This window comes from Lonchura striata, chromosome 3 (assembly GCF_050655825.1).
Source record: "Lonchura striata isolate lonStrDom1 chromosome 3, ASM5065582v1, whole genome shotgun sequence".
NCBI lineage: Eukaryota > Metazoa > Chordata > Aves > Passeriformes > Estrildidae > Lonchura > Lonchura striata.
In genome coordinates, this window is record NC_140705.1 from 96210625 (window position 1) to 96236441 (window position 25817).

Sequence of the window (25817 nt, forward strand, 5' to 3'; positions counted from 1 at the left end):
CGCCGGGGCCGGGCCCGGGCGGGGCGGGGAAACGACGGAGCCGTCCCTGAGGGAGGCCGGGGCCCGGCACCTCGCAAGGGCCTGTCGGGGCCGCGCTACTCCGGCGCGGGGGGAGCCACGGACCCGGGCGGGGCCACGCCGCACTACAAGTCCCAGGGAGCGGCGGGAGCTGCCGTCGGAGCGGGGCTGTCGGAGCTCCTTGTACGGGCACAGGTACGGGGCTGGGGCCGCAGGGGCGAGGGCAGCCGGCGGAGCCGTGCCGCGGCTGGGGGAGGGCGAGGCTGGTAGGCACCGCCGAGCCTCTCCGTGAGGGCCGGGGGCGCGGGGCCGCCGCCCTGCCCGGCTGCCCTCGGCCGGGCCCGCGGGCAGCGGGTGGGGGCGCGGGGCGGCACAGAGGGGCTCGGGCGGGAGCGGCGGCCAACGGTGCTGGAGCGTGTCCAGAGCTGGGCAGAGGAGGTGCTGAAGGGTCCAGAGAGTCAGTCCTGTGAGGGGCGGCTGAGAGAGCTGGGGGTCTTCAGCTTGGAGAAAAGGAAGCTCAGGAGAGACCCTGTTACTCTCTACAACTGCCTGAAAGGAGATTGTTGCCAGGTGTGGGCCAGCCTCTTCTCCCAGGTAACAAGTGACAGGCAGGTCAAGAGGAAATAGCTTCAAGCTGCACCAGGGAAAGTTTAGATTGGATATTAGGAAAAAATTCTTCACGAAAAGGGTAGTTTGGCATTGGAACAGGCTGCTCAGGGAGATGGTCGAATCACCATCCCTGGAAGTGTTAAAAAAAATCTGTAAATGTGGCACTTTCAGGACATGGGTTAGTGGTGGGCCTGGCAGTGTTGGGCTAATGGCTGGGCTCTGTGATCTTGGTGGTCTCCATCCTTAAAGGATTCTGTGACCCCACACATCCCTATCCTCCCCAATAGGTCTGTGTCAGGGAGGCTGACCTTCTGCCCTGGCATGACTTCTGCTGCACCTTCTCTCTCCATCCTGTGGGCTCCTGTGGTTTCACACCATTTATTCTCTCACCCAGTTGTGGCTGCTGTGGGGCTGCATGCCTGAGGTTGGCACCTGTGAGCCTGCCCCGTGTGTGGCCAAGCCCAGCAGACCACTCAGCCTGGGGATCAGTGTCAGTGCAACAGGGGGGCAGAAGAACAAACTGATGTAGCCCTGTGTAAAGCGAGAAATGCCCTGCTGGCTGTCAGCTCAGCTTTCCTGAGCCTGCTTCCCAGCCCAAGGGCTGCCCTTGGCGGCAGCCCTTGGAAACAGCTTAACAGGCTGAGACAAATTCCTGATGGGGAAGTAGGGGTCAAGCAGTATCTCCAAAGCTTAGGCACACTCCATAGAGAAGCTGGGGTTTGGGAAACAAGGTGAAGAATAGAAGGCAGCTCAGTAGGTGCAGAATCTCAGCTAGGCTTTAGGCAGAAGTAAGTCAGCAATGGGTAAAATATTTGGTGAAAAATAAGGAGATGGTGAGGCTGGTTGTAGGGGGACCACTGGGATAAATTTGTACCTGAGCAGCGTGGTCTGTGATTCCCGTGGCTAACATGAGCTTCCAGAGCAGGCTCAGTTCACGAGCTCGAGGGCTGTTCTAGCACCATCTAATTTACTGGGGCTGGAATTGCATTGTGAGCATCTGTGAGCTATTGAATGTGCAAGCTTGCAGTTTCACACTGCCTTAGCACAAATGCTCCAAGCATTAGATAAATGTCAAGCACAAGTGAAGAAAGCAGGTTGTTCTCATGTTATCTCTAACAGTATGTTGGATGTGCTTGAAATAGAACAGTCTATATGGACTGCTGTGAACTGGCTGGGCTATTTTAAGGGTTACTAAACCTTGTGGCTGGTGTCTTTTGGGAGACGGGACTGAGGCAGCCACACGGTAGGATTTGCTCTCTGGAGCAGCTTTGCAGAGTAGGCTGCTCTTCTTGGGGTGCTGCTGTAAGTCTGGGGGTGACAGAATGAGTCCTTGAAAATCCGGGCCACTTGCTGATGGGTTTCTCCCCCTTGCTTTGAGAATCGGATACAGCAAGGCTACTCTGAGCAGCTTTTAGAAATGGCTCTAGGTTTCCTTTTGTGTGCAGAGAGAAGTGAGAGAACCCACTGAGCTCCCTTTGAGCAAAGAAGTGGATCCAAGGATATATGTGTTATGTATAGTAAATATAATTCGCGCCATTCCTTGTATGAAATATGTAATATGGGATGCTTGTTAAATCATGCCCGTTGTATTAGTTCCTTCCCCCCCCCCTTTGCGGGCGAGACTGAGTGTATATTGGAAACTGATTTACAAGTAAACAGATGTGGCTCGGCCAGGAGATGGGTCATTGTCTGTGCTGATCATCTGTGCTGATCGTCCAAGATGGATATCATGGAAATACTCAGACAGATCCATGTGAATGAAGCCTTCCCGTAAACGCTCAACATTGAATTTTTTCTCCTCATCACCAAAAAGAAATCCTTATTAACATATGGACTCCGAATAGAAGAAAGGACTGATTGCTAAAATCTTGGCCTCAGGCGGAATTTTCCCTATAAAAACCGCCTGTGCCAGGATGGAGGTGTGTGGGCATAGGGGAAAACCTCTGCTGAGGCTGACTCCTTGTTGCACACCCAGGGTCGACCCCGGGCTCGGCTCTGTCCTTTCTGGCTAAAATAAACTCTCATTTATAACATATGGGTTTGTTTTAAGATCATCACCTGGCTACTGTAGTTGGAGATGCTCAGTAGCTTTCTATCTCGAATGAAGTATTTTCATAACTAATTGTAAGGTTTGAAAATACTAAGCCTAAAGCAAATAGAACAAAGTGAAAAATCTGGTTTGTTTTTTTTGTTGTTGTTGTTTTGGGGATGTTTTTCTATCTGTGTCACTGTGCTCAAGTCACCACAACAGTTTTGGAAGATATCTTCCAAAGAGAGAGAGATTGAGTGATATTTTTGTTGATCTCAGATGTCCGTATGCGGTGCTGTTAGGCTCTTGTTAGGTGTAAACTGGAGCAGTTGGGATGAAGGTTGTTGCAGGCATTAAGTGCATCTTCAGGCAAGAGCACAACTAGAGATATGGGCGTGCTGTCTACAGGTGCTGTATTGGAAGAATGCAGAGCTGAATTAAATCTGATTGTTCCCTGGCTTAGCAGTGAAATGTTTTGTGGCAGAGGAACAATGCACTGTTGTTCTCACTTAATTTCCAGCATCACCAACATCAGGTACTTCACCAGTAAGTGAAGCATGTTCTGATTTTTAGAAATGCACTTATTCCTGGTTAATGACAGGACTTACCAGGGTTTCAAAATTTCTCTGCATCCCCTGTGCTTTACTGTATTTCTGGATAGATCATGGCAGACCAGGGAAATGGGGAGTTGTGAAGGCTGCATGGTTGGAAGTAAGAGATCTATTAGTTTTTGGAGAGTGGAAGTGAGGATCTAACATGAGGCAGTGGAAGCAAGTGGTGGCTTGAACAGAAGCTGTGATTCTGTGTGCCTCAATCTTGCAGTGCCCTCCCACTTCTTTTTGCCTCTGTCTTATCAATATTTTTGTGTTTTATCACTGTTGTTGGTGTCCTAAATGAGAAACCACAGAATGTATTTTGCATAATCTAATATGGTACAGTTGGAGGAAATTGTTAGTAAATTGTATCTTAGCAATTTTGTGTTTCCCTCTCTCCTTGGCTGTGTCCTCTGTGATCTGTAAAGAAATCTAAGCTGTAGCTTAATGTCAAATGCACTTCTCCTACTAAGAAATCCTCATAGGAATGAGACTGAAAAGTGGTTTATTTATGTCCTCATTTATATAATAAAAATTATCATTGGAAATCAAACTTGAAATTAAAAAATCATTGGTTGAAATCAAACTTGAATTCAACTGTATCCATAGTTGTAGGGCAGAAAATACTGTTTTTTCCCAAAATGTGTGTCTAACTCCTATTTGTAGGTAATGCACAGAGGGGGCTCAGAGGAGGAAAATGCTTTGGGACAGAAGATTGGTCTAAGGAAACAATTGCAAATAAGGCAGGTGAGGAGAATCTGGAGCCAGGCATAGAAAGCATGGGGCAGAGTAGAGGAGGCAGCCTCAGGAGACAAGGCTGTGCAGGGAAGAGGGGAGGCTAGGTCTGTGTGTGTCTGAAAAGGGGCAGACAAATGCCTGGTGATGGCAGGAAGATGTCATAGTTCCAGAGTAGGGTTGTGGCCAGTGGCAGAAGAGGAAGATGGGAGTTTGCATGGATGCTTTTATTACAGCGTAGAGAAGAGCACTTGGGTTTGGAAAATCCCCGACAGCTTGTTAAACCCTGTGTTTTCCCGTGACCCTGTAAAGATTACTTCATGCTTCTGGTCATTCTCTCTTCATGAAGTGTTCAGATGAGTGTTTGCTTTTCTTGGCTCTGAGGAGGGATGGCAGGAGGCTGTGCTGGCAAAGCTCTGTGTTTGCTCTAAAGGGGTATCCCCGGACAGAGCCAAGGCAAAGCACAGCCAACTTCCATCCCATTGCCCTCGCCACCACTCCAAACCTGCCAATCACCTGGAAAGCATTCATTTGGGGAAGAACTTTCCCCATAATTGTAGGAAACAGCATTTCAACATTGTTGCTTCGACCTCAGTATCTTTCTTGCAGTGCCAGGGATTGGGCCTGGAGCTGCTGTGAACCACACTTAACTTCTTGGAATGAGGTGCCTTCTGATGGAAACAGCAGAACTGCTGGGGCAGGGTAGCCAGCTCCTGTGGCAGTGACAGGACCAGCATCCTTGCACCTGGCTCAGGGAAGTCCCAAGGGTGAGGAAGAGTCTTCCCAGCCTTTCTGACAAAAAAGGCAGGGGCATTGGTACAATGCCTCCCTGCTGTGCCAAGCAGCTGTGCTCCTCTACCTCAGTATGAACCAAGCAGAGAACTAGGAAGTAAGATTCATCCTCTTGGTCCTCCTGGACTGGGCTCAGTCTGAAGAGTGTTGAACATATTGATGCTGGTGATAAAGACCAGTTAAGCTCCTTGAGGAGTCTTTTACAGAATCACTTAAACAAGAAGAGATTGTGAGGAAAACATGGGTTAGATTTTTCAGGAATAACTTGTGACTGAGGCGGGAAACAGATTTAGATATGTGAAGTCTTCAAAATAGCTTGGAAGGTGACTTTGGTGGGTTCCATGGAAACTTGTCTGTTCTGTAGCTTTGCAGAGGACTTATACAAGAGTGCTGCCTGGCTTTAAAAAAAAAAAAATAGGTGCTTAAGGAAAAAAAACTGCTAGATCTGAAATTGAAGCATGGTCTGTAGAAGATGGGGGCTATTCCTGGGCCCTTCTGGAGCACGCCTGCTGGAGCAAAGCTTGCTGCAACTTTCTGGATTACTGACTGCAGTTTAGGTTAGGGTGGTTGCTTCAGGAACAGGCAGGTTTGCAGGAGAGACTCCTGTTACAATAAGGCTGCAGGATGGTCTCTGGGCTTTGCACATGTCCTGTCACTGTAACATTCATGTACAGAGCATGAAGACAACTCAAAAAATAAATAATTTTAAAGAGCAGCTACTCAAATTTTTATGACATCTGGGAGTTCTGGAATGAGGTGACTGGTTACTGAATGGTTTTGAACTGTCCATGGAGTCAGTGGATGAAGCTGGAAGGCTAAGCTGTGCTTCATACCGGGAGCTCCCTGTTGGTGGCATCTCTTATTCTTCCCGCAGGAGGGGATAAAATGTGAGTGTGTGGGTGGGCTGGGCACTGGGCGGTCAGGCTGCTGATGGGCCCCGTTGTGAGCAGTGATTCCATTTGACTGAAGGGCTGGGGGTGGCCAACTGGAGCAGAGCAGCATGGCACAGCCCCTCTTGCTGCCCTCTAGCTTTTTCAGAAACCTGAAACAGGAGGGAAATCCCCCTTGCCAAAACTAACTACTTTCCAAAATTAAATGGGGCAGAGCGTAGGAATTTTATGTGTAGGGATTTAGCCCTTGTTCAAAGGCATCCCCAAATTTCTTTGGATTCTGCAAAGGCTAAAACTGACTGTGGGATGGGAACATGCTGACTGAATCTTTCAATAACCTAGAACCAAGAAATAAAATAAGAATTTTATTTGTGCTGTCTGAAACACTGACATCTCTTCTAATGGCCGTTTTTCAGCTAGGAGAAAACTGTTAAAAATCAAACTGACCTGCTGTTTCAGGAGCACCCAGGCAGGACTCTGCTCTAGATTCTTAGATTCAAAGGAGAATCTCTGCAAGAATCAGCTGTGGTGACTTCTCTAAGATATGATCTAAGCCATCTGTTTGAGGAATGAAGAATATCAGTTGCCTAACAAGATGTGATGCTACAGAATTTTCATAGTTATGCCTGGGTTTGCTGTGGGAGGAAAAGACCTTTTCTGAGCATTAGCAAAGAGCTTTCTCCCTAGATTAGAGGGCTTCTGCTCTCTTCTGTCTATTTAGATTGAACCCTAGAGCTCAAGTCAATGAGTTCAAATGCTAATGTTGTCACCCACCCCCAAAACAGGAAGTTGGTTTATTTATGTAGGGGTGGTCCTTTGGAGGTTTTTTGTTGAGTGTTTTGTTCTAATCTTTTCCTCTGCTGTTTCTCAGAACTGGTCCAATGAGCACACTCTTCCCTCTGGGTTTGTTCTTTTCACCTTCACTGTTGGCTCTCGCTGTGTGTTTTCATTCATGCAGACAAATGGCTGTGACATGTACGTGACGTGTGTGTGGCCAGGCTGAAGGTGTTTGGCTGGGGCTGCCTGTGCAGCCACCCTGGGGGATTTTGTGTGCAAGGGCATCTCTGCTTGCTCCTCTGAGCCCTACTCTGTGTCCCCTTCCCAAGAGGAATGTTTCCAGTTGGGAGGCGGGTGAATGAGGGTACATTAAGGTAACCTTTGTAGCAGGCATTCAGGAAAGATAGGAAGAGGTGCAGGATGGATCTTGTTCTTTTGGCATTGTGTCTGTGTTGCAGAGCCAGGTGACATTGCGGTGGCCTCGGAAGCATGTGGCTGTGGCACTGGGGGCCCTGAAGACCGCCTGGCTTGCAGGGAGGAATGCTACGGTGGGCAGTGCACTTGGAAGGTGGGCCACGGAGGGTGAACCACGCGGCCGTGGCTGTCGGGCACAAGGTCTATTCCTTTGGTGGGTACTGCTCTGGAGAGGACTATGAGACCCTGCGGCAGATCGACGTCCACGTTTTCAACGCAGGTAAAGGTGGCCTTGTGGGGCACAAAGACTTCCTTGCTGGGCTCAGTTACTGCTCTTCTTGTCTGCTGCTGCCTGGTATGTTATGCCCTGTAACATGCTGTCCGGCTTTTAATTTCCAGAAAATGTTAAAACGTTATCAGAGTAGGTAGGAGCCTCTTTCTTTGTGCAGCCTTGCATTTTCAGCTTCAGGGGCAGAATACAGAGGGGCTGTAGTTCATCTGACTGCTAGGATAAGGACTCACTGAAGTAGTCACATAGTCAATGACTTGGTTTGTCCTTGTTCTCTGTGAACTCAGCCAGGTGCAAAGAGGTGGTTTTGAGCTGGCTCAAGTCACCCTTCCAGTTTGCAACATGTCCATGTTCAGTTGCCCATAGCATGGAAGGAGAAGGGTGTGAAGCAGTGTACTCAGTTAAGATTCCAGGTGTAGACATCTGAGCTGTTTCCCTGTGGGGACAGCTGACAACGGGTGCCAGCATGATGGAGTAAGTAGGGGCATGTGGCTAGAAGGGAGGCCTTCCCATTTTGGTAACAGCTATCGTGCAGATTCACAACATAGCTTAGAAAAGCATCTGCAACGAGAGCCATTTGTGTAGGGTAGCCAGTACCTGTCATGAGGGTGAGTTGGAGTCATGGCTGTGCTGGCACAGGGTGTATTTCTTGATTTAGTGCTCCTTGAACTGAAGAGGTTACTGAGCTGGTCCATTAAGTATTTCCCTGTAATTAGGCAGGTGATTAAAAAACTGCACAGATGCTTGGGTGGCTCCAGTTAAACAAATCCAAGAACAGAGAACCAATGACCAGTTTTGGAGACTGGACAGCATGCTGAATGCTCTGCAAACACCCACATGTAGACAAACCTAATTTGTAAGATGCAGTGAACTCACTCCTTTAAGACTGATGTGCAGCCGGGATAAAAGCATTGGTTACAGAGGGCTGCCAAGGTGACCTGCTCACAGTGTAGAGGGGGTTTAGCTCAGGATCCTGTGAACAGTGACATTCACCTCTGTCTAGAGGGACTGGGCTTTCACAGTCAACACAGCTGAATGTTGTAGAACGTGCCAAGTAGAGCACTCTTCTGGGGAAGCATAATGACTGTGCCCAAAGGAATGCTCTTGTGTTGTCTTTCCCTCTCACCACTCCCAAATATTAAAGTGTCAGAATGCTGCAGCCACCACATGGGAAGTGACAGTAGCTTCCAAAGCCCTTGCTCAACTAGCATTGTCAGGTGGCAGTGCTAAAGTCAAGAATACCAGATCTTGTCAGTCTTCCAAAGATGAAGACTATGTTTTAGGTAGGAAGCATCCAGTCTAGCTTGACTTAAGCATTGGATGTGTTTCCTCAGTGCCCTTTCTGCCTGTGGGGTAGATGCCCACCTTTTGAGATGCCTGACTTTTCCCTTTCCCTATGTTCGTATTTCAGACAAATTGCAGACTGTTTTCTGCTATATTTTGTATCAGCTCCATGTAGAAAACAAACCTGGAGGCTGTATGTGGTACAAGGTGACAGGTCCTGTTATGTAATGGCTGTGTAACACTTGCTGTGACTCTTGCACTGTCATTAAACCCTGTAATACCTGTTGACTGTTCTGGCTGCTGCTGGATATGACACACAGGAAGGGGAACCTGTAATCACAAAGAACTCCTGTTAGTAGTGCAAGGTTAGCAGGGAGAACTTGAATACAGATGGGGTAAAGGAGGCAGATGGCCACCTCTATAGCTTGAAAACTACAACAAAAGCAAACAAACCCCGTTCCTACAAAGCTGCTGGGTTGTTTCAATTAAACTGTGCTTCTGCAAGTCCAAGTGATGTCTTCAGGTGTTCCCTTGCATATTCCTGTGCTGCCCATTCTTCTAGCTTTGAGTATCTTCAGCAATCTCACCAGCTTGAAGGAGTGTCTGCATTCATGGTCACCTCTGTACTTTCTCATTTTTCTTTCCCTATTTGTTTGTGTGTGTGCTGTATTCTTCATTTACAGTCTAGGATGAGCCAGAGTGGAAACCTTTTCAATGAATTGTTGTAGAACAGAGCCTGTTTTTGTCCTCTGGGCCTCCAGAGATGTATTTCTTAACTAGCTACTGTATTTCTTAACTAGTTACTGCTCAGGGTCAGACACAGCTCTCTCTTGTTTACTTGACTGCTTCTGCACTCTGTCATGGGGTAAAAAGCACCGTGCAGGATGGGTTATGAACTGTGAGCAATTTAGCAGGCTTAGCATTTGACATGGGCTCGAACTTGTGTTTCCAGTGTCTCTGCGCTGGATCAAGTTGCCTCCAGTGTGGACAAACAGCCGGGACCACGTGAGGGAGGTGCCCTACATGAGGTATGGACACTCAGCAGTGCTCATCGACGACACCGTCTACATTTGGGGTGGTCGCAACGACACAGAGGGAGCCTGCAACGTGCTCTATGCTTTCGATGTCAGTAAGTTCCAGCTTCTCACTGTTCCTTGTCACAGCTGTTCTTGAACAGACCTCTCTGTCCCCCACACTGCTCCCCAGCTTGTTTTCTTGTCCCTCGGTGACAGTCTGGAGGAAATGGTGTCATTATCTCTTTCAGCAGTTTTAGAAGTGGAGTATGGTGGCCGTTGTGTCTGCATGCTTAAATCTCTGTAAAAGGCTTTGGGCAGTGATTGCTGATCTTTTCTAACAATTAAAATGGTTTTAATTTTTCTATCGGCTTTGTGTGCTCTCTCTGATAGTAACTATAATTGAAGTGTTCTCTCTGTGTAATGTAGTATTCCTTAATTGTGGCTGAAAGTTGAAGCAAGAAAGGGCTGGGCTCTTCAGGATTGTGGTCCTTCTTTCCGAAGGCGTGAAGGAGAGGGAGGAATAAAGCACAGGAGTAGTCCAGGACAGGATGGCAAAATCAGGGGAGACATGAATCAAGTTAGATAAACCTGAAAAATAAACTCCTTTGGAGCCTTTTGGTAGGCTTCTCCACAGCACTACTGGAACACCTCTGGAAAAAAGGCGCCATAAGGAACTGCATGGACACAGATGTCAGGAAAGAAAAGGAGTATATCTGGATTCTGGATGCAAGTCCCTCTAAATAGTGGCCAGTAACTGTCTTGCTGAACTTGCAAGGAAACTGCTTGCTCTGCTTGGTCAAGGGATCTCTTCTTTACCAGGAAATGTCCTACAGCTTGTGGCACAGGGTTTTCCCCTATCTTCCCCTACCATATGCAGCTGAGAAGCCACCAGTAAACTTCTGCCTTTGTAGTGGGACCTGCCTAGTCTCCCTGGCAGCTCCAGTGCTTTAGTATTAAGTGAAAATTAACAGAAGGTCCTGCTCCAAACCATCTGGAGCTGTCTGTATACACAGGCCTGCCATTCCTGGAAAGTAAGGCTGGCAGTCACAGCCCCATGTCTGTAATGTAAGCTCCACTGTAGGAGTCATATCAGGCTAAACAAAGGCCTGTCTGAGTGCAGTTTTGTCCCTGCAGTGTTGAGCAGATCACAAATTGAGGTTTTTCCATCTCTAATTTAACATGCTGCACTTGGGTGAGCTGTTGCTGATACAGTGTGACTGAGTTTGGAAGCAGCCCCAGGGAGAAAAGGAACTCGATAGCCCTGAGCTGTCTCAGTAGAGGCTCCCCAGGGATTCTGCTGACCTTACAAGACCCTTTGTGTGGTGCCAAATGGAGCATAGGTGGACAGTTGTGTCCGCAGGTCAAATTCAGGGAAGTCATCCTCATGTTTTGGCTCCAGTGTTACAACTCTCTGAAACAAGCACTGTTCTTGGCAGCCAAGGGCCGTCAGGGAGGGTGGGGGTATGTCTCCTGCAGCCTCGAGGCTTATCTGTGCTTCTCGGAGCTCTTGGGGCAGGTGCCTGTTTGCGCTTGGCAGTGAGTTGCTGACTTGGCTCTGTGTTGCCCTGGCATGGAGAACAACATCTCTGGCAGGATTTTAAGTCATCTTCTAAATCAAGCCAGCCCCAAGAGTGTGCAGGCTAAGGGGCTGAATGTGTCTGGTACAGGCTCACGGGGAGCATCGTGAAGGGTTGAAAGTGAGGAAGAGGGGATGAGAATGTAACAAGTGGAGCAGATAAGACAGGGAGAGCTGCACTGCAGAGGTGAAGATAAGCACAACAGCTAACATGGAGAGCTTGTGGTTAAGTGATTTCTATCTGGGTTTGAGAGCTGTTTTTCCTCAGTCATGCTCAGTTACTGAGCATCTCCACACCATGAGGTCAATTGAGCCACTTAGCATTATTGCTTCATTGTAATAGAAAGTGTGAATGCTGTGTTGATAAGTGACTCACAAGTACACTCTGCAAGAGATTCAGTAAAAGTAACATTGTTCAAGCCGTGCTGTGCTACTCACACTTAAAATGTGAGCTCTTTGTCAGGTCTGGCAGTTGGTGGCCATGCCCAGAGGCTGAGGCTTCTGTCATGTGTCCCTCTGGGGGCTCAGGCAGGTAGCCTTGCCCAAAGCTTGCAGCCTCTCTGGCAGAGCAGGTGCTGTGTGAGAAAACGAGAATGATTTTTGCCTTAGAAATTAAGAACAGTAGTAATAGAACTATCCCACTCCAACACCTACTGTGTTTTCTCAGCATTGCCTCTTGTTTTGTTTCAGACACACACAGGTGGTTCACGCCAAAGGTGTCTGGAATGGTCCCAGGGGCAAGAGATGGGCATTCAGCTTGTGTCCTGGCCAAGAGCATGTTTATCTTTGGAGGCTATGAACAGCTGGTGAGTAGTCTCTGTGACTGTTAATTGGTGAGCCCTTGGGCAAGAGGGTGTTGATACCCAGGACACTGATAGAGGCAGGACATGGGGGCGTGTTTGTTTTCCTAGCCACTGTCATTTTGTAACTTAGCAAAGTTATGGCATTAGGACCCAGGTTATGCTAATTATTTTGTGGAGAAGATAACTGGAAAAGCAAGTAAAAAAAAATGTTGGATTTTTTAAACTTTTTTTTAACAAAACATATTTACCACAAAGAGGTAAAAATATTTTTTTTCTGGTGCATTTCTCAGCCAAATGTGGATACATAAATACACAATATTTTTAAATAAGTATATACTGATCTACATTTATTTTAATTTGGCTCAGAAGTGAGCCAGAAAAATAACTTTCTGCAGTGTTGCTATGAGGTTTTGTCCTAGTCTGGTGTATGTTCCTTGTAGTCTCTTCCTGCTTTGACATCTTGCTGATCCCTTTCAGCAAACACTTGGTGCCTTCCCATTAAGAATACCTTGAGCCAAAGTTCATCCTGCAATAGCTGTCAGTGTACCTAATGCTCTTTTTAGCAAATCCTTATGCTCTAATCTTAAGAAGTGGGTAAATATAATTTCAGCCTATCACCAGATTCCAGAAAAGATGTGCAAAGTCACATCCATTTTTTTTGGAAGAAAGGTAGGGCTCTGTTACAGAAGTCTCTGGGTTATTCCCTCTTTTCTGAGGGTGATAACAGGCCAAATCCATTATATTGATTACAGCAGCAGAAGGGGTTCAGATGTGTCTTTTTTTTTAACCAAGATCAAATAAACCTCTGGCTGTCTTGCTGCTCTCTACCTTGTCTGGAAGACCTTGTCTGGAAGAGCAGGAGTCCACATTGTTTATGTGAATGCAATCTCTTCCAGGCAACCAGCTGTACATGGGTTTTGTGGGACCTCAGAACCTGGAGTGTATTTGCTCCTGGATGTTCCCAGGATAAGCTTCCCAGAAGTAACCTTAGCCTCTGTGTCTCATTAGGCAGCCTTAGCAGAGCTAGTTTGTCCTGCTAATGCCTCTTTTTTCTGCTTCTACATAGAGAGGAGGCAGGCTCCTACTATGAATGTATCGTGTGCAGGACAGACTTTGGGGGAGGAACTGAGCACCAAATAAATGGGAAATGTGCAGGAAGAGACAAGACACCTTTGGGAAGAAACGGGCTTTGCTTTCCTCTTGTTAAATGATAAGTGCTGCCTGAGCGAGCACCTTGTCTCTTAGGAAGTACTGAATCCAAAGGGATGCTCCAGGTCTGCAGGGCAGCATCCTTTCTGGGGCTGGATGCGACCAGGCTTCTCAGTCCCTTTGTGACCAAGCTGCTCATGTGTCTTCCAGGCTGACTGCTTTTCAAATGATATCCATAAACTGGACACCACAAACATGACGTGGACCTTAATCTCTGCCAAGGTCAGTGTCTGTTTTTCCCTCTGGTTTGTGGAGAAGTTTCGCATCTGCTATTCTCTGGGGTAGCTGCCCACACTTGTCTCACAGCTTCTGGCTGATGTGGCTGGGATCTACAGGATGGGAAGTTCTCCAGGAGAAGGCAGCCACCCAACTTCCCCATCAAGATGTGTTATTTTCCTGGCTAATCTGCACTCTTTCTTTTGTCTTTGTTTTTTGCTCTGTCCTTCAGGGTACTCCAGCTCGCTGGAGAGACTTTCATTCAGCTACCATCATTGGAACAAAGATGTATGTGTTTGGTGGCAGAGCTGATCGTTTTGGGCCATTTCACTCTAACAACGAGATCTACTGTAACCGCATTAAAGTGTTCGATACAGAAACCAACTCCTGGCTAGACTCCCCTCACACCCCCGTGCTCCCGGAGGGCCGGCGGAGCCATTCAGCCTGTGAGTGTGGGTCTGCTGAGGGTGGAGGATGGTGGAAGGAAGTTTCTGCCTGCTTTAGAAGGGGTGTCTGCTTTGCTGGGTGGGGCTGTGAGTTAGAAAGGGTTGCACAAAGCCCAGTTTCTGTGGAAAGCTGCTGCCCCCCAGAAAGCCTTGCAATCCACTGCACATGAAGGTGGTGTAAGGAGAGGTGGACAGCCAGCACCACATTGCTTTGTGTTTGGTGTTGGGTCAGGGACCTTCTGGGTGGCTCTCTGATGTCTGTGCTTACTCCCTACAGTCAGCTACAATGGGGAACTATATGTATTTGGTGGCTACAATGCACGCCTGAACAGACACTTCCATGACCTCTGGAAATTCAATCCAGGTATTTATGCTTTTAACTTGCTGCAGTGATAGTGCTCCAGGCTCTCAGGCATGTGAGTGCTCAGAGGAACATACTGTCCAAGGAAGTACTGCTTGGGGGAGAATGGCTCTTGGCTCTTCTGACAGCAACTTGCTACTGTACCTGTTCCTCTTCGAGATGTTTCCAAATCTCAGTTAGAAAATAGAAAATGAGGTATTGCTGAAAGGCATATTTCATTGTAAAAACTTTGTCTTGTTCTTAAATGTGCAAAAGTACTGACAGAAGAGAAGGTATGAAGAAGCAATAGGGTTAGGGAAGAGAGACTACAGCTGGAGAAACCATTCAACTTGAGCTGCAGGATCACCATCTCTTGTTCCAGCTCAAACTGTGCAGCACAAGGGGTGGTTCTTCAGCTGATACCCTGAATACCAGTCAGATGTGAGCTGATTTGGGGTCCTCAGGCACATTTCATTTCCAGACTCATTTTGTTTGCTAATTGCTTTGCATAGTAAAGTTACCTGAGAGCAGCCAGCCAGCTGCTCCCCAAGCTGATTGTGAGCTGGTGTGAGAGCTCCTGCAGGTTTCAGTCCTGTGCATTGTCGCCCCCAAGCATCCTTGCCACAGAGAGCAGCAAGAACAACAAAGGCTGCTGTTTCCTGGTCCAGTTCTCCATGCCCTCCTCCCGCAGCTGAGCTGTCCCAGCAGCTGATGCACCTCTGCCAGGGTGCTCTGCGATCGCAGCCTGCCAGCAGATGGAGCTGGTTCCTGGATCTCCCTCCTCCAAATCCCGACCGCAGGAGGCTCTGGGGAAGGGAAGTCTGTTCCTGCAGCTCTGCCTAGTACAGCTCCTTGTGATATCGGACCTGCTGCCATGGCAGTCTGTGGGTCTTGGTGCTCAGGCTTTGCAAGTGAAAGGCCTTGATGGGTCACTGAGCAACCTGGTTTAGTGCAAGATGTCCCTGCCCATGGCAGGGAGTTGGAGCAAGATGGTCTTTAAGGTCCCTTCCAACCCAAACCATTCTATGATATGACCTGCAAATCCTGTCTCAGCAGGCAGAGCTCCAGGACTGGCATCTAAGTGACATTTCAGTAACAACCTCACAGAAGTGCATCATTAGCCATTAGTGAAGAGGTCAAGGGGGAGGGTGGATATTGGCTAGTTGGTGTCTGGGGTAGTGGGCCTCTGCTTTTCTTGTGACCTGCTTAAATTCATAACCTGCTTATAGCTGGTCTTGGCCAGGCTCTTGTGACAAGCTGGTGCACTCTTTTCCTCCTGTTAGTTTCTCTTTCTTGGAGGAAGATTGAACCCAAGGGAAAAGGGCCGTGTCCTCGCCGCCGGCAGTGCTGCTGCAGAGTGGGGGACAAAATTATCCTCTTTGGAGGTACCAGGTGAGTTGTGTGAGGTGGCTCCCTGAGAGGCTTTGCCAGTCCCTTCTGCACAGTGTCCCTTCACGCTCTGACCCACGCTGTATCAGATGGACTTCAGAGGCACTTGGCAAGTGTCAGCCTATCTGACAAGTGTAGGTAATCATGTAAATCAGGGCTCCCCTGGAATAAGGCCCTGGAAGAGACTGAAGGTGTCATGTAATCTTGTAAAGCAGCTGGTGGCAAGCCATCTTGTACATGCAGAGACAGATGAGTGTAACAGGCTGCTCAGGAGGAGCTGTGGAGTGCTCAAGCTTTCTGGTAAAAAGTTCGTGTGGATAAGAGAGGAGATTCTGCTGTCAGAAGGACATGCTGTGCCAGAGCAGACCTCAAACTGACTTATCTTCACCTGTGTGCTGCCCTGCTTCTCCCACCACAGCTTCTTTCTTCCACTGGCAAGTGTGTGTTCTGCTGCCAAGCTGCAGTGGGATGCCAGCTCAGCTGAGAGCTGTTTGAGGAGCCTACACACATGACAAGTCAATGTTGCCTCCTGCACCAGTGTTCCTTAGCAACATTTCCATTCACAACAGGGACGTGGTGTTATGGATTTAGCTGTCAGACACTGGAAGTGATACTGTCAGGGTGCAGGGCAGCTGGATGTGGCCAAGAGCCTTAACAGCTGCTAAAAGAAAGGAAGTGGCCTATCACCAGGACACACTCTGTGCTGTCTGGAGTGACAAATTGCAGCTCTGGAGCACAGTCCTGCTCGCCAGTATCTACCTTGTAGAGACATCTTAAATGTTTTCAGCTCTCCACATGGTTTGGAAAGCTTTGGGGCTCTCTCTAGGATCTTGACAATGGCTTTTTGGGGATGCTTCTGAAGCCAACCTGGGGCAGAGAACCAAGCAGGACAGGTTCTGCTGGTGACCTGACCAAACCAGTGTGTGATGGGGTGAAGGGCCTTCAGGTTCCAGGTGTTCAGGAGGGGTGTGCTTAGCTGTAGGATGTCCATGTGGCTGTGAGGGAGTGCTTAGTGCAGATGAGGTATGCAGAGGCGCTGAGTTTATCCAGTCTCCTCAAAAGATCCTGGGTACTGCTCAGTAAAGCAGAAGGCTTGGTAGGGCTTTATGGGAGTTTTGGGTGGTCCCAGATGCTGTGCTGTGTGTAGATTGTCTTACAGCAGCAGCTGAATTTTGATGTTAAACCTTGGCACTCCTAGGAAATGCTAGCAAACCACAACAAATTTGACACCAGCTTTTTGGAGTTTGGTTCACCTTTGCTGGGCAATGCAGCAGTGCCTTGTTTTCTCCATGAACCACTTCAGAATTCAGCTTGTTTCTTAAGTCAGGCTCAACCCCAGTACAGGCACGTTGACCAGCACTAGTGTGGGCTCGGAAGAGCTGCTGGCAGCCAGGAATGCAGCCTGCTTGAGCTGGAGGAAGGGTCTTGGAGGCTGGGGAAGTGGGGGGTGGGGGTGGGCCGTGCTCGCTTCCTGTAGCAGTTATCAGGTGTATTCTGGAGCTGCCTGGCGAGATAAGAAGTTTTCCAGGAAGTCGTTGTAATGGAGAACTCCCAGTGGTCTGCCTCCTGACCTGTGCTCTGCTGGCTGGGAAGGGGGAGGGGTCGCACAGCATGGGCTGTCCAGCAAGGATTCTCAGAGGATGAGCCAGCAAGCTCAGCTTTCTAGGGAAGGCACTGGGGGATGGGCAGGCAAAACCCCTTTGTGTCTGCCCTTCCAGGATTCACACATCCTGTAGACTGCTGAAGAGGCACTTCTTCAGGCTGCTTGCTCCTGTGGCACCCAAAAGCTTTGTTTCTTTGCTAGTTCTTGCCAGAGCTTGGTCTTTTTGCCCCAGCTGCAGTCCCTCACTGTAGCTAAGAGCAATCCCTCACTTGTGTCCTGTTTAAGGGACCAGGAAGCTTGGTGTTCCCATTAGCTGTGTCACAGTTGAGGCCCTGGTCTGGTTTCCTCCCAAACCCACCAGCAATTCAGTGTGCAGAGACCATCCACAAGGAAGAAAGCGGGGAGAAGGAATGCTATAAACAGTTTAGCTGAAGAGATGCTGATCCAGATTTGGCTTGAGGCTGTGTTTTCCCTGACAAGGCTTAGGAATCCTGGCTCTGGTGAGAGGATAGGGGCTGTCACTGAGAGCAGGGTGAGTTGTTTTGCAGCTGGAAGTAGCAGTTTTGCTGAGCACTGGCTGCCTGGGAGTTGCAGGGGGCTGCCTGGTCTTGAACTCCAGGCTCACCCTGCTACTTTCTTTTGGTGATTAAAGCCACAGACGTGGTGCCTGCTGGCTTCCCTTTGATAGATAAGGGATGGTCTAGGGTTTCCTGTGACGTGGATGTGAGATTAGATTGTGATGTGGTAAGCACATGAGGTGGAGTTAAAGGGGCTCTTGCCTGTATCCGGGCAGATGGGTCCCATCAACAACAAGTCTTCTTTGCCAGCAATGAGCTGTGCTCTGCAGCTTGGCCTGAGGTTGTGGGGACCTGGGGGAGCAGTTACTGCCTCATGTCCTGTGAAGTGTAAAGCTTGGTGGCTCATGGGTGGGGAAACAAGTGACACTGGGGTGAGGAGTCACTGCATGAGGTCGGTCCCAGCTAAGAAGTGGGGGCACGCTAAGTTGGTTTGTCACAGACCAAAGCAGGACTTAAAACACTTTTCCTTTGTTTCAAATTCTCCAAACAACCCACAGCCATGGGAATGTTTTCCCCTGTTTCAGAACAGGCTGATCTGTCTGTGCAAGGAGATGTAGTGTCCAGTCTCTCAGGTGCTTTGGTTGTTCTATCAAGACCACTGTGGAAGGAAACCATAGGTGAGGGTGTCTGTTCCCTAGAAATGCCTGTTGTTGTAGCTCCTCATTAGCATTTCAGGACCAGCATCAAATGGGAGTATCAGCAAATTGGAATAGGTTTTAAATGACTGCTACATTGCTCAGTGCTCAGCTACAGTCTTCTGAAATGCCATCCCCATTTTGGCACAACTACTCCAGCTGTGGCTGGAGTCCAAAGTGATTCCTGAGTCAGACTTGAGAGATGTCTGTGACTGCCCTGCCATGCAGTTTTCTAGCTGCTTTCTCTACACTCCTCTTACAGTATCTCAGTGGCCAAGCTGAAATAAATGCAGTAGATCTTAACTACATGAGAACAGGAGTGATGGACAGGTGAGGTGAGGGAGAGGCTCATGACTGGAGTCATCATGATCATCCATTATAAAGAGGCACGTCTCCCCTGTCCTGCAGAAGAAATGGTGTGGGTCTCTGCTCCCTGTGCAGCTCTGCCTATGCTGCAAGGAGCTGAGAAAGTGAAGGGTTTGGGTGCTGCTTGGGGCATCAGAGGGGCAGGAGGGATCACAGGGCTCTTGCATAGGACAGGCAGGCCAGGAACATTCCTGGCTTGCTCAGCCTTTGGCGAGCTGGTGTATAAGAATTGTGGCCCTGAGTGACACACTGTGCTTGGTTTCTGCAGCCCATCTCCGGAGGAAGGAATGGGTGATGAATTCGACCTGATGGATCACTCAGATCTCTACATCCTTGACTTCAGTACGTAAGCACTTTCTGCCCAGCCTGTACCTCTTACCACAAGGTGCTCTGTGAGCAGGCCCTGCTGTGAAGCACCTAACTGTGCCCTCTGTGGCTCCAGGTGCCATGTCCTGGAGCCAGACAGCTGTATCTGACCAGTGTGCTTGGCTTAAGGCAGAGCAGCCAGAGGTGCAGCCATGCTTTGTGCACTCCTGCACGCAAGCCCTCTTGTGGGAGCACAGAAGGCACCCCAGCCTGTCCCTGGTGTGCACTCTGCCTTGTCTTTCAGACAAGGCTCTGCCCTGTTTCCTGTGGCACTGATTGCATGATGCTGGAGCATCCATGGTGTCCAGTCAAGGCCTGCTGTAGCTAAACTGCTTTCTTTTCACAGGCCCCAGTCTGAAGACGCTGTGTAAGCTAGCAGTGATTCAGTACAGCCTGGACCAGTCCTGTCTTCCCCACGACATCAGGTATGGTGTGCCTTGCTGGAAGGTCACTCTGGATGCTCCCTGACCTTGAGGTGTTCCAGCCCTGGCTGAGGGTTGCCTGGGGCCCTTGGCACTGTGCACCTTTGAGGTGGGCTGGGCTGGAGGCTGTAGCTAAAGTCTGCTTCAAAGCTGCTCTAGCCCTGGGCACTGTGTTTGTGCTTTCTCTCAGTGTATCCTCTTGGTGTGTTACAGATGGGAGCTCTCAGCCATGACAACGAACAGCACCATCAGCCGCCCCATTGTCTCCAACCAGGGCTGAAGACAACTCACCCTTCTACCACCCTGTCCTCACCCCTCCACATACTGACCTCTTGCTCCACTGCCTGCATGAATTTTTAGCCCTTTCAAGCAAGGAATGTGTGAGCTCGGTTTGTCTTGCCCTAGCTAGGCCTCCCTCTGCCCTTGTCATGCTTTGGGCAGCACAAGTGGACAGGCAGAGCTGGCCACTGAGGGGAAAAACTGTCTGGCCCCAGCAGCACATCTGTGACCCCTCTCCTTGCTGGTGGCTCTAGAGCTTCCTTTCCCTTTGCCTGTGGAACTGCAGCTGTGCTGTCCGGTGTCCAGCCACTTTCCAAGGGCCTGAATCAACTCTTACCACCAGCCATGGCCCTGGGGTTGATGTCACGGTCAACCTGAACTGTTCCTGCATTGCTTCAAGAGAGCAGGAATGTTTACACCTGCTCCTGCCAGCACTGGCAGCTTCCTGGCACTCAATGGCAGGCCCCAGCTCCATGCTGAGCCCTGTGTGGGGGCCTGGGCCCAGCTGGACACTGCCCAGCTCCCATTGTAAAACAGCAACTGGGAGAAATTTTATAAATGGTGAGGCAGACGTGGTTTCTGTGTGTCCTAGCAGATGAACTGAGGGAGAAAAGTCAGAAAGTGGGGGGGGGTGGGTGGGTGGGAACTGAACCAGGTGCTTTTCCCTGAAGCTGCAGGCCACTGGTGGCTTGTGGCAGCAGGAAGCAGTGGCTGATGTGAGACACAGCCCTGCCTGGGGTGGGGAAGGGAAGCTGAGCTCCCCCCAGCAGCACTGCCACGGGGTACCTTTCTCCTGCCCAGAGATATGCTGTCCTGCAAGAAGACAGAAGGAAAATGGTGTATGTCTCCTGAGCTGTGCTGCCTCAGGTAGGTGGATGCTCTGTAGCTTCCTGCTTCAGGGCTAGAGGTGGAGGGATGCCTGGGACAGCCTTCCTGGGTGGCACAGAGGGCTGTGCTCAAGCCCTTCCCCACCAACGTGAGGCGTCTGATGTGAAGAGGAGCTCCAGTGGCAACTGTAGTGGGGCTGATGCAGAGAAAGCTAAGGAAGCACACAGGGTGTTTCCTGGGATGTAAAGTCACAGGGGCAGCCGAGATGTTTCCTGGGATGTAAAGTCACAGGGGCAGCCGAGATGGTGGTGGCTACATGCCAGGAGCCTGAGTGGCAGAGGGCCCAGGCTGTCTGCCCTGCCCTGAGGGCTGGCACATAGCCAGGGTCAAGTGCTCATCCAGCAGCACAAGGTTGCAGAGGTGCCTGGGCTCCTCATCCTTCAGGAGGTGGCCAATGCAAGCACAATGGAGAAGTCTGGAGTGGCATGAGAGCAGTGAAATCCCCGTGGCAAGAGAACAAAAGGCCCCACAATTGTGACAAGAGCTTGTTCTTCACACACTGGCAGCACCTCCCCGTGATGAGCATCAGTGGCCTGGAGGGAAATAGGGTGTGCTGTGACAGCACATCTAGCTGAGGAGGAGCAGCCCCAGCCTCAGCTCATCCGTTGTGGTCCTTGGCACCTGCAGGTTACCAAGAGGACTTAGGTGAACATCTACCATGTGTTGTCCAGCAGCTCTAACTCCCTTCCTCTATCACTGCCTCAGCCACAGGCACCCTCTCAAGCTGTGAAATAAATGATGGAGTTTTTTTGCTGTGCACTGAAGCACCAAGCTTACTCTCCTTGCAGGGTGCCAGGCACTGGGAAGTGCCCCCTGAGCACCCAGAGTCCCTGTGCTGGGTTATGTGGTGCTGAGCACAGAGGCTCCTCCATTCTGTCCATGAATGGCTGTCACTGAGAGGAATCACAGTCTCTGGGGCATGGAGTGGAGACAACAGACCCCAGAAAGGCTCAGCACCCCATGCCAGCTGCCTCTAGGAGAGCAAACCTTTGTGGGGGAGAAGTCTTCTCTGGGAAGAAAAGGGGCTCATCAGGGAGAGGGGTCACTGACACCCCACTCCTCTTAAAGGGTTCGCTTGGGTTCAGGGGTGCTGTGGCTCTAACCTGCCTCTGTCAGGAACCTACTGCAGGCCTGGGTGTGGGACACTGCTCACCACCTCAGTCCAGGTGTCTCCAGTGTATTTTCCTGGCTTATCAGCTCCTTCTCCCAGCACCCAGGTCAGTCATCAGTGATGCTGGAGAGCAGCTCCCAGTCAAGCAGACTGGACACAGGATGTTCTGTAGGGCTGGCAGGAGCTGGTGGCAGATGTGTGCCCCACATGGAGATCCCTGCTGCCTTTGTCACTGCCCCCTCCTGAGCGGCAGGTTTGCTTTAAAGACCCTGGCTTCGTTTTATTACTTCCCCTCTCAAATTTCAGCTGGTTGCAAGGGCTATTTTTAGCAGCCTGCCTTCTAAAAATAGCACTGAGCTGTTTGGAGTTGCGTCACAAGAGGTAATTCTCGCCGTGAGTGGCTTGGCCTCTGCACCCCGGGAGGGTACAAAAGGAGGCCAGGAGCAGCAGGGTCAGCAGGTTCAGCTACAGCCAGAGGCGAAGGAGACAGCGGTTCCCTGCCAGCTCCAGGCCATCCCAGCCCCAGCAGCATGACCATCTTCTGCAGCCACTGCCACCGGCCACTGCAGGCAGAGATGAGCTGCCTGCCCACGAGGGCCAAGCAGGCGCCCAGCGCCTCAAGGCCGTTCAGGTGAGCTCTCTCCCACTTCCCTCAGGGCTGGGATGGCCTCCCAGAACCCCGGGATAGCTGGTGTAGGGTCTGATGGCACTTGCAAGGTGCTGACACCGGTCTGGCACAGTGGAACTGCCAGCTGGTGCATGGGGAGGAGGGGCAGAGGTATTTTAGGTGGTTTAGGAGGAAAGGTATCTTGTACTGGGCTGGGGCGTACATTCCAGCACTGGATGCAGTTTCCATCCTGTTGGGGTTTGGTGGGAGGTTGTGTCACATGGGCACCCCACCAAAGTACAGGTCATTATCCAACCTAGTGCCCAGCAGGGAGGCACCAGCCATACTAGCAGCGTGTGCCCCAGATAGGCTTGAGCGCCTCTGCCTGTGCCCACAAGGTTTGCTCTCCTAGAGGCAGCAGCTGGCATGGGTGCTGAGCATCTCCACTCCATATCCCCAAGCTCACAATTCACAATTCTTCCCACAATGACAGGCAGGGAATGCTGTCCCTTCCCCTCCCTGGACACATGTCCCAGGTGCCTGGCTTTGCAGGTCAACCAAGAGTGCTTCCAAGGCTCGCCGAGACCAGATCAATGCAGAGCTGCAGGCACTGCGCTCCCTGCTGCCCATCTCTGCACAGGAGAAGGAGCGGCTCTCCTACCTTCACACCATGGCCCTGGTGTGCCTCCGGCTGCGAGGGGCTCAGCTGTTCCCTCCAGGTACCCTCAGCACTGCTGTACTCCACACTTGCTTGGCTCTGTGTGGGGGCACTGCCCCTGCCTCATCCAAGACAGCACTTCACCCTCATCCCCCTCCCTGCAGGCTTGGCTCCTCCTGTGGGACCGGCCCTTGGCACAGAACTTCTCTCCCTGCTCCCGGGATTTCTGCTTGTGCTCTCAGCAGACAGCAAGCTGGTCTACATCTCAGAGAACGTGGCTCAGGTCCTGGGCCTCTCCGTGGTAAGGCCTGCTGCTTACTGGGCATTTGCAGTCACTGTCCCTGTACCCATCCTGGTGCCTTTATTGCCTGCACAGCATGCTGCCTCAGCAGATGCTGGGCTGTGGCTCCAGCAGGTTATGCACCCACAGTGCCAGTCAGGGCCCACTGAGACAGACACACAGTCTCTGAGGGCAGCCCCCTCTTTGCCAGGTGGAGCTGCTTGCCCAGGGGGACACGGTCTTTGACATCCTGGATGGGCGACCAGGGGAGGATGTGCACAAGAAGCTCCTCCTTGCTCGGGAGGAGCCTGGCAGGGGTAAGGGAGGCCTCAGCTGGAATCTCATGGATCTTGCCACCCTGCTGTGGTCTTTGGCTGTGATTAGACAGCCAGGGCCAGCCCTGCTGGGAGCAGAGCAAGAGAGCTCCTGACCCACTCTGAATGGTGTGTTTCCCTGCAGAAGTCACTTTTGTCAGTGAGATGCGCACGTCCAAGGCGTTCCGGCTGCAGCATGGGGGGAATCGGGTCGTAGCAGTGTGTGGGCGCTTTGTGGCCCTGCACTGGCCACCCTCCCCCTCCACCACAGCCTTCCTGGCCCTCTGCACACCCATTGTGCAGTCCCCCACCGATGGCGAAGCTGCTTTCCAGGATGACATATTCCAGAGCATGCATCTCCTGGACATGACGTTTATTGATGTCACGGAGAGGTGAGGGGTGCCTGCTTGCACCACAGACCCAGCTGTACATCTCAGCTGGCAAGAATAATTTCCCTTCACCAAGCCTGTGTGTGGGATGCAGGCTAGACACTGCATGAGCACTGAGACTCTCACAAACGCCTCCCAAACCTCTCCCCGCATTTACAACTTATTTCTGTACCCCTGTTGTTTCATCCTCCATCATGCAGCAGCTGCTCCTTCCTGACATGGTGCAGGCTCCATACAGCACTCAGTCCCCACTCCCCTTGTCTTCCCCAGTGTCACCTACCACCTAGGCTACCACCGGGAGGAGTTGGTCAGCCAGTCGTGGTACAGCCTCCTGCACCCTGAGGATGCTGACCTGGCAGCTGCCCAGCACAGGGCCGTGGGTGAGTGTCATACGCAGGAATGTGCCTGCTGTCCCCTTGCTCCATGGTCTGCCTGAAACGTGGCTATCCAGGACAGCAGCGACAAAGGGAATTCAGCCCTCCCTGTTGTGACTCCCTCCTCCAAAAAGGATGAGGCAGGGAAGTAGTTGCACAGCTCATACACTGTCTATAAGTAGTTTCCAAGCTAGGGATGGGCATCCTGCTTTGTCACAGAATACAGAAGAGGCACAAGCCCACCTGAACCCTATCTCTTTGGGAGGGCAGGACTGCTGCGGACCTGACTGCTCTGTGTTGCTTCTGTCCCGCTGGTGCTAGACTAGTGACCGGCGGCAGTCCATGAGGCAGCCCGAGGCCATGCCCTGCTGCCGGCTCACGCAGTCCCTTCCTTTGCCCGCAGCGCTGGGGGCCGGGGCCGGGCCGGCAGCGGGGACCGCCGTGCTGCGAGTGCTGCGCAGGGACCGCGCCTGGACCTGGCTGCGCGTGTGGGCGCGGCGGGACGGCGGCTGCATCACCTGCACCTGCCGCTGCCTCAGGTGAGCGGGGTCCCGGGGGTGGCGGCTGCATCACCTGCACCTGCCGCTGCCTCAGGTGAGCGGGGTCCCGGGGGTGGCGGCTGCATCACCGGCACCTGCCGCTGCCTCAGGTGAGCGGGGTCCCGGGGGGTGGCGGCTGCATCACCTGCACCTGCCGCTGCCTCAGGTGAGCGGGGTCCCGGGGGGTGGCGGCTGCATCACCGGCACCTGCCGCTCAGCCAGGGCCCCCAGGCTGTCTCTTACCCCGTGTCCGCCGCAGGGAGGAGGAGGCGGCCCACCTGCGCGCCCGGCAGCCCCGCGCCGCCGCCCCGCCCGCGGGCCGGGATCTCGGCCGGCTGGCCGAGCAGCTCCGCGCCCTGGCCGACAGCCTCTCGCCGCCCGCCGCGCCCCGCCGCTGGCCTCATCCCGAGGAAGCCGAAGACGATGCCTCTGTCTGCCTTGGGAACTCTCTGCTGCACCCTCCCCAGTTCCTTCGGTTTCCTTTCGAACAGAAAATAGGATGCAACATTCCAAGTGTGCTTTCACAGGTGTCAAGTGTTCAGAGATGCTGACACCCCTTGGTCTGCCGGCTGTACCTTTCCTAATACAGGCCCCTGTATGTATCCACATCTCCTTTCAGTCTGCTGGTCACTTCTAACAGCTGCAGCTGATCCAGTTGGAAGCCATGGCAAACCTTCGTTTCATACACTTGGTGCTTGTATTAGGAACTTAGTCTAGGCTGCGATAGATCCGGCATCAGGACGGCTCAGTCTACGGGGCAAAGAGATCCAGAGCTTGCACTTAAAAACACTTATTGACGATTTAGTTGGATATTACCAGGACCTTTGTGTACTCGAGCCATTCCTCAGAAAGGAAGGATTTTTGTTAAAAAAAAAACAAAAAAAAAAAAAAAAAAAAAACAAAAAAAAAAAAAACCAAAAAATACCAAACACCCCCCCTCCCAAAAAAAAAAAAACCGAAACAAACAATAAACGCCGCTCTCC

The 25817-nt window shown here is 51.1% G+C and overlaps 2 protein-coding genes across 4 annotated transcripts; both read left to right on the plus strand.

Moving 5' to 3' along the window:
- Positions 1-174: 174 nt before the first annotated feature.
- KLHDC3 (kelch domain containing 3) lies at positions 175-20250 on the plus strand. 3 transcript variants are annotated; one of them, XM_021534846.4, is made up of 11 exons: positions 175-213; positions 6902-7137; positions 9383-9559; positions 11713-11828; positions 13185-13256; positions 13483-13696; positions 13974-14060; positions 15320-15428; positions 18876-18949; positions 19320-19398; positions 19609-20250. In XM_021534846.4, exons 2-11 carry the CDS (start codon positions 6984-6986, stop codon positions 19673-19675), a joined length of 1149 nt encoding a protein of 382 aa, XP_021390521.1. In that variant the 5' UTR covers positions 175-213; positions 6902-6983; the 3' UTR covers positions 19676-20250. The 3 variants fall into 3 exon arrangements, with proteins under 3 accessions (XP_021390521.1, XP_085431952.1, XP_021390522.1); XM_085575826.1 differs by lacking the exon at positions 175-213 and adding an exon at positions 446-612; XM_021534847.4 differs by lacking the exon at positions 175-213 and adding an exon at positions 1774-1870.
- A 1830-nt stretch (positions 20251-22080) lies between these two features.
- LOC144245990 (neuronal PAS domain-containing protein 4-like) lies at positions 22081-25694 on the plus strand. Its single transcript, XM_085575828.1, has 8 exons — positions 22081-22304; positions 22833-22999; positions 23103-23239; positions 23430-23535; positions 23678-23924; positions 24192-24301; positions 24699-24834; positions 25094-25694. The coding sequence occupies exons 1-8, from the start codon at positions 22204-22206 to the stop codon at positions 25383-25385; spliced, it is 1296 nt and encodes a 431-aa protein (XP_085431954.1). The 5' UTR covers positions 22081-22203; the 3' UTR covers positions 25386-25694.
- Positions 25695-25817: the final 123 nt, after the last annotated feature.

Bases quoted from the DNA above. Each gene is read 5' to 3' on its own strand.
- LOC144245990 (XM_085575828.1), top strand. From the start codon at position 22,204: ATGACCATCTTCTGCAGCCACTGCCACCGGCCACTGCAGGCAGAGATG. The intron at 23,240-23,429 runs GTAAGGCCTGCT...CCTCTTTGCCAG, and splicing joins AGGTCCTGGGCCTCTCCGTG to GTGGAGCTGCTTGCCCAGGG. The intron at 24,302-24,698 runs GTGAGTGTCATA...CTTTGCCCGCAG, and splicing joins TGCCCAGCACAGGGCCGTGG to CGCTGGGGGCCGGGGCCGGG.
- KLHDC3 (XM_021534846.4), top strand. From the start codon at position 6,984: ATGCTACGGTGGGCAGTGCACTTGGAAGGTGGGCCACGGAGGGTGAAC. The intron at 7,138-9,382 runs GTAAAGGTGGCC...TTGTGTTTCCAG, and splicing joins CGTCCACGTTTTCAACGCAG to TGTCTCTGCGCTGGATCAAG. The intron at 15,429-18,875 runs GTGAGTTGTGTG...TGGTTTCTGCAG, and splicing joins ATCCTCTTTGGAGGTACCAG to CCCATCTCCGGAGGAAGGAA.